At 30.9% G+C, this 7,848-nt stretch overlaps 1 protein-coding gene across 1 annotated transcript; it reads left to right on the top strand.

The window, feature by feature from the left end:
- The first annotated feature begins 1,526 nt into the window (after nt 1-1,526).
- Nucleotides 1,527-6,400, top strand: LOC149412004 (uncharacterized). The gene is made up of 3 exons (XM_089646287.1): nt 1,527-1,715; nt 1,929-2,309; nt 6,347-6,400. The coding sequence occupies exons 1-3, from the start codon at nt 1,527-1,529 to the stop codon at nt 6,398-6,400; spliced, it is 624 nt and encodes a 207-aa protein (XP_089502413.1).
- The last annotated feature ends 1,448 nt before the right edge of the window (nt 6,401-7,848 follow it).

Here is a 7,848-nt window from a genome sequence, read left to right as displayed (position 1 = left end):
TTGAAAGACTCAGACGATCTAAGCAATGCTGCATTTTTATCAAAGATGGCAACGTTTAGAGATGTTCATTACCAGTTGTGCGATCTGACAAGCGATTTGAAGGGTATATTTTCAGTTCAAAGCGTTGCCAATATCTTCGATTCCTTCGTGAATATATTTCTGGTGATCTACATGCTGTCATATGGGTTCACGGTTCAGAATAAAAAGGTACTACCTTCGGAAAATCTACTCTTGTGTTTGCCACCTTTCACGACGGGAGCCGAGGCTTTAGTGAAACTGTATTTTATGGCGAGATTCAGTGAAGCAGTAAAATTAGAGGTAAGTTCATCATTTTTTTCTGTGAGTTTAATTTGATCAGACATTGAAAATGATTATAGTCAATTTGAAGTATGGATTCGAATGGCTCAAAGTTATGTTATAAATGATGTTATGTCATAATATGGGGTCTAGTGAGGTCTACCATACTATGGTAAAGATCAAAACAAGTTCACGTTGGCCCTAGAAATGTTATCAATATACAATACATACAATTGATATGGAAAAGCCTAATACTCTTTGTGCTAAAACTTGGACAACTTTATTTGTTTCCAACTTCAAAAGTCTCAACTGCTTTCAACCTTCTGGAGCCAGTGAGACTATGGCATCCCCAATCGTGGAATTTTGTGAGGCTAAAGTTAGTTGAGAGGGGAAGAAGATGGGGAGATGAAGGTAGGGATACCCAGAAATACCAAGAGATCTCAAGATATTACCTTGTTCTTTCAAATACGTAAACTTCCTATTTTTTTTTTACTTAATATTGTGTTATGTTTTTTCTTTTATTTTTTTCCGATTTTCTATAAAAACTTTGCTTAATTTCATTCTTCTAGCAATATTATACAACTATTGCGGAATATATATATATTTAAATAAAATCGAATCTTTATATCGTTAAATATTTTCCTTTTATATTTATATCATAATCCCTCTTTGACATGCCACGTCATGTGAAATTTGAACACAAAATAAAACTTCATTCTAATGAAGACATTGATAATAATCACGCCACACAGAATTTATAATCAAATTCACATGTTAGTTTGTAATTAATTTCTAACTATTACTAACTAGAAATGGCATTAAATAGAATTAAGATAACATCACTTATACTAATTTTCAAATCACTCCAGCAAAATTATTTCTCGGATGTTTATTATTGGAATATGTACTGACTAATCATTATTTAGACGCCGATGTGAAAAGTCGATATAACAGTCCGATAATTTTTCATTACGATTAAATTTATTAAAATGACGAGTGATTTCCCGAAACCATCAACAAATATCACGTTAAAACAAGCAATAATGCCGCTTTTAAAAGCTTTCACAATATTCGGTTTATACGTATCTAAAAACAACGACGACTCCAAAAGCTCAAAAGCTAAAAACTCAAATTTCTGCTTATTCAGTGTGGCTTACACAGTTCTGATGTATTCGTTATATTTTTACATTTTTGCAGACGAATTATTCTCAGATAATTTTGATCCTAAAATGCCTCTATTTGATCGATATGTGGACTACGTATTTAGATTTGTAGGATGTTTAACAGTTTATATAACATTTGTTTGCACCCTGAAAAACGCCTCGAAATTAAAAACCTTTCTTAATGCTTTTATTATATTTGATAAACAACTGATTCCTGAAACTAGAAATCAAATAAATAAATCTTTAAAACGCGTTGTAGTTTTGCAGATGATTTTGGCGTTTTCTTATTGGGTTCTTTATTTCATTTACTATGTATTTTTAATATGCCAAACAAGTAAGATGAATTGTTGCCGAATGTGGTTTTTGAACAACTATCCAAAAATGATTATGATAGCGTACTTTATGCAAGAGATATTATTCTTAATCGCGGTGAATCACAGATATAAAGTATTGAATAAAGCAATACAGGAAATTTTTTCTCATTCTCACAAAGACCTAACAATGAGAGAAGGTATCATACATGTGGAAGCTTTGAAAGACGTAAAATACCTTGGCGATTCAGCAATTTTATCAAAGATGACTACCTTTAGAGATATTCATTACCAGTTGTGCGATTTGACAGGTGATTTGAAGGGTATATTTTCAATTCAAAGCGTTGCAAATATCTTCGATTCCTTTGTGAACATATTTCTGGTTATCTACATGCTGTCATATGGGTTTACGGTTCAGAATAAAAAGGTATTGCCTGCGGATAATCTTTTATTGTGCTTGCCCCCTTTTATGATGGGGGCGGAGGCTGCAGTGAAGTTGTATTGCATGGCGAGATTCAGTGAAGCTATTAAGCGTGAGGTGAGTTCATCATGGCTTTATTAATACGTAAGTGTCGCTTGATCAGAGAATGTTAATACGTGAGTGTCGTTTGATTAGAAAATGTTATCGATTCTAATTAGAAACATTGAAAGTCGTGGGTAACTTCTAGTCCATTAGAAACAAAGAAGAGAATGGCTAAAAGAATCTATACAATTTCGATACTCACAACTTAATGACCTTAGTCAATTCAGTTATTTTACACCACTTTTAATCAGACAAAATTAGTTAACAATCCTCTGGAATATTTTTTCCCCTTATAACGACCAATTTATTATCTAACGAACTCCCACCCCTCTTACCTCTTCCACTCCCACATCAATTCTTGAGCAAATTTGGGTTTGCCAAATCCACCCTTCTCCCAATGTTAATATACATTATTTAGATTTAGTATACGACCCCGATGAAGAGAACTATAGTTTAAACTAAGCATGTTGACTTTTTTCATTATTAATTAAATATGTTTTCTTAAATCATATTTTCTTACTTAATCACATATTTTCGAAATTTAAGTTAAAATTAACTTACATTTTCTTCTAATTTTAATTCTTCCTTTCATTTGCCAAATATCCCCATTTTTCCGTATATCAACGACTTTTGATAGGATGCCATTAAATATTCATTACATTAAAAATAAAGTGTTGAAGTAAATATTTTTTTTAAATGATAAGATATTTAATCCTTCAACAATTCCTTGATTTTCGTATATATAATTATCTTCAGTATAATTCGCAAAGCTTTACTTTGTAGTATTTTCATTGGTTTGATTAATCTATCGTTCGCTTAGAATAGAAAACTGCTAGAGTAATTAACATGTGGTATGATTATTGTATTGTGTAAATTTTTCCTGGAGACTGTGTTTAGGAATTGTATAACAGTGATATTTTTTTGTGGATTTATTTAATCTCTGTGAGCTGCTTAAAATATCGACTTATTGAAAAAACATTTCAGTAAAACAAATAGCCTAAGAAAATAATATATCAGCATTACAGAACATAGTTTTATTACTTTTCAGGTGTTAACATTTGCCTTGGTACTTAAAAATATAAAATCACGTGAAAAACTACCTTTCTTTAGAAAAAAAAATACAAATTACTTCGAAAACGATTCCGAATTCACGAGAATTCGAAAAGTATAAGACTAATTTTCGAGATACCATTGTGTTGCTATTTTATTAGTCGTAATGCCGTCATAAAAATTGGAAAACAGTTTCACTAATATCATGGAACCTCCTTCCACAGCCTTATCTGGATGATTCCTTCCAACTCCACTACACAACGGAAAACCCCAATTCTGTAGAGCTTCCATTAACTCGGGAAAATGTTATGGACATAATAATATAGTCCGTTTCTATAAAATAAGCCAACAAGTAGCGATTTAATAATATTCTAAATATAAAGCTACATTCGTCTGATTATTATTGTATTTGCTTTTGGCTTTCAGTCAGATCGGTTAATTCCATCGTAGTGTTAACTTAATAGACGGAGCATACAAATCACAGTGCTACGCGTAGTAGTTTTTTTAAAAACCTCCAAGTCTTTTTCTACATTGGCCGAATTATAAAATTCTTTATATTCTCCGTAATTTTTCTGCAGTTTTAACAAAAACGATTAGCTACAGTTCAACGCAGTTATCGATGTAATTGTTGGGGCCATTACATTGTCGCAAAGTGCAAAAAAATCATTGGTTTTCTTTAAGGCATAGAAATTTCCCCAGCACATTTAAAAGCATTGCATATGAATGGCAGATACTTGTAGTAGCTTTTTATTTATAAAAGTAACTATTTTAGCATTAAAACATTTAGATTTTTAAGTAGAGCGAAATTGAAGGGAGAAACGTGTTTAAACGTGAAAATATAATAATTTTGAACAGATTGAGATATTATTTATAATCCATTGAATGAATTTAGAAGATTTGTGTTTAAAATGTCAATTTTTCTTAGCTTATAAATTGTGGATTTCGAAAAATTATCAAAGGTTTTGAAGCGGCAACATGTCATCATTTTAATTTTGCTTATTTGAATATCAATAGTTTGTCTTTTTGTTAATTTTTAGAGGGAAGCTAGAATCAAAAACTCGAATTTCAATCAAGTATGTCAACATTCAGTCAGTCACTCGTTCCAGTAGAAATATTTAAGATATTTTATGGACTAAACATATCTCCGATACACTTTAACGGAAAGCTTTACAAATTTTTAACATTTTTTCAATTCACCAGAAAGAAAAATGTGTTCAACTTGATATATATCTTCGTGTCCCTCAATTACACATTTTGGTTCATTAACTATTGGCTGAGGAAATATTTAGTGGAGCCGAAGGATGAGCATTTTGAAGGTATTGATGAAGAAATCAGAGACATACGCTTTATTGGAGGAATCGGAGCCATTGCGATTTGTCTATTTTTTAATTGGAAAAATTCTGGACATTACCAACGCATGAAAAAAGCATTTGATATATTTGATTTAAAGTTCGAAGCAACTGGAAACAAAATTAACAACGTGAAATTCCATAAAAGTATAAAAATAACAGCCTTTTTCATGTTTGTTTATTGGGTTATTTCGTTAACGATCTTCATTTTGGTTTGTGATATTGATCAAAAAGTATGCTTCCTAATTTGGTATTACAACATGCAGCCAGAAAGGTTTTTATTAATTGTATTGGTGGAAGAAATAAGCATTCTACGCGCTTTGAAAATGAGGTTTAAAGAAGTAAACGAAACGTTATATAATTTACACCATAATGTTGCATTTGAAACGCAAAAACCGAAATACTATTGGCCTGAAAAATACAAATCTCATGCGTTCAGTCAAAGATTTTATAATCTCGCACTATGCAGAGAGTTGCACTACGAACTGTGCCATCTCAATCAACTTTACAAGGAAACAATAAACTATCAAACAAGTGCAAATTTATTGTTTAATTTTATTGAGATTTTCATTTGCCTCTACATACTGATCTTCGGATTTGACGTGGAAAACACAATAGGGAATTTAAGTTTATTAAAAAATCCTCAAAGATGCATTCCATTAATTATAGAGACGTTGTCTTCTATTATTAAAATATACTATTTGACTTGGTTCAGTACATCTATGAAAGATGAAGTAAGATATTATCATAATTAAATAAAAAAACTGCAACTTTGTGTTAACCATTTTACTTTATTTGAAGATGTCAGCCGGTTTCGGTGCAACCAACACTATGCCAGTACAGATAAATTAAAAACTGCAACTTTGTGTAAACCATTTCACTTTATTTGAAGATGTCAGCCGGTTTCGGTTCAACCAACACTACGCCAATACAGATAAATTGAAAACTGCAAATTTGTGTAAACCATTTCACTTTATTTAAAGATGTCAGCCGGTTTCGGTTCAACCAACACTACGCCAATACAGATAAATTGAAAACTGCAAATTTGTGTAAACCATTTCACTTTATTTGAAGATGCCAGCCGGTTTCGGTGCAACAACACTGGAAAAAATTTGTTATGCACGACAGTTTTAAATTAGCCCTTACTAAACGCACTATTGTACCGAAACTGGTAAGCATGCTGTTACAAATGAGAGTGATCTACGCAGAGTTGCAGGGTTTCATTAACATGTTTCCATCGGAAGAGTTGAGCCGAACATATATGCATTTCTTGATTTCAGCACATTTCAAATTCGTTATTAAACTTTGGAAAAAAATTAAATTAATAGAAAAAATTTAAGTTTTAAATGTTATATCGGACGTGCAGAGCCAAAGTCATTATGAGATAACAAGATCTCAAGTTTTTACGATGTCCTTAATATTTTTGATAAAACCATTTAGATATCTGCGTCAAAATAAATATGATACTATAATATTATCCCACATCCTTAATGTGCGACTGCTATAGTTAAAATTAATGGATTTTCGGCGCCACCATACATTTAAAAACTAATGTTTTTGTTTTGTTCAACACAGTGAAGAGATTAGGGTGATCGCTAATTACTCTCATTGAACATGTGTGAAATTTAATGTATAATTTTGTCCAATAAATAGAGAAGTAACTGGTACAAACAGTCACTTCTCATCCGAGAGTACTCGGGAAAGTAATGCTTGTTTAATTTAATGTTTTCCTACTGCCCCTGCAAAAACTCTCAGATCAAGGTGTCAATGTGTGCCGGTGCCCTATTGAATTTGCAGTATTTGTGCGGGCTTCACTAACTTGGTCCCGTACAATGTAATAAAAAGAATACGTAGTAAATCTTTTCAAATTACTTTTCCAATACTTAAATAAGAGCACCGAATTTTTGTTCTTTTTTTGCTAAATATAATACTTAGGCGTTAGCAAAACAAAAGCCTGTTTTCAGTGATGTTTCACAAAGTCTTCATTGATGGACTGGTATAAATATTCATCAATGGAAAATCCTTCTCACCTCAACATAAATTGCTTGACCTATATATTGATTTTAAAAGAAATTTAATAAAAATATGTCTTTCTCAAATATTAATGTTTTGTTTGAGATTTATTATGCTTAAATTTAAAATATTTAACTATTTATAATGTTCGCCAAATAATGATAATTTTTATTTTACAATAAAACAATTACTTACAAGCTTCAAAGTTTACCAGCTTCTTCAGGGCAGTACAATACTCTACCGTGGAGACTACGGTTGTAGCGAAATCCGGTCGGCATATATATATTTTTTTAAATGCTGTTTTCTAATACATTGTCGTTTTTTTATTTTAAATTTAAATGTCACATCACAAAAAATCTGCTTTATATTAACAAAATTTATTTTTATATTGTATAAAGATGTTTCTAAAATTATTCGCACAAATGACGGTGTGCTAACTTAAGATTAATAAATAAAAATAATTAATAAGTATAATTATTTTTAATTGCTCTTATTTGAAGATATTGCAAAAACAAATACCATCTTAGAAACAAAATATCATTACTTTTCAGATGTTTGTATTTCAAATATACTTTAATATTTAAAATGTGCAATATTTCGATTGTTGTTAAAAAAAAGCGGAAAAATATCACAAACATTTTTGGTCGAAACGTCGCAAAATTTCAAAGAAATACAAATTCTAAAAACACAGACCTCTTACTTAAGAAGTTTCCAAGAAAGCTGTCACGTCACATTTTATCTTATTCGTGAAATTAAAAATTATAATAATATTTCCCAGAGAATAACAAAATAAATCTGACATGTTTAATCCATTTTGACACAATATAACGTTGTTTTCTTGTATTTGTATTTACCTACACATTCATAAGGCATTTATGTTATTCAAAATGTCCGACATAACCTTGCTTCTGACAATAACATGAAACTATACTCACCACATGACATTATTAGTGGATTAAAACTGACAAAAACTAATAAATATATTAAATTATACTAATATAATAGTGAATTCATCATTATAATAGAAATCATTAAGGCGATGCACTACGCCGTGTAATATTTTTAGTCGAGCCGCTATCAATAACACTCCTTACGTAGATGGCGATAAGGCTTAAATTCCCGCTTAACACCATCCAGCTGTT

Source organism: Hesperophylax consimilis, chromosome 24 (genome assembly GCF_061612785.1).
Source record: "Hesperophylax consimilis isolate HC1 chromosome 24, BYU_Hcon_1.0, whole genome shotgun sequence".
NCBI lineage: Eukaryota > Metazoa > Arthropoda > Insecta > Trichoptera > Limnephilidae > Hesperophylax > Hesperophylax consimilis.
The sequence above is the reverse complement of the archived record's forward strand: the minus strand, read 5'-3'. Positions and strand labels throughout refer to the sequence as shown.

What these genes read in the sequence shown, in the direction of transcription:
- LOC149412004 (XM_089646287.1), top strand. Translation starts at nt 1,527, where the DNA reads ATGCCTCTATTTGATCGATATGTGGACTACGTATTTAGATTTGTAGGA. An exon ending in ATAAATCTTTAAAACGCGTT is followed by an intron (nt 1,716 to 1,928) that starts GTAGTTTTGCAG and finishes AAAGCAATACAG; the next exon opens with GAAATTTTTTCTCATTCTCA. An exon ending in GTGAAGCTATTAAGCGTGAG is followed by an intron (nt 2,310 to 6,346) that starts GTGAGTTCATCA and finishes TCCAATAAATAG; the next exon opens with AGAAGTAACTGGTACAAACA.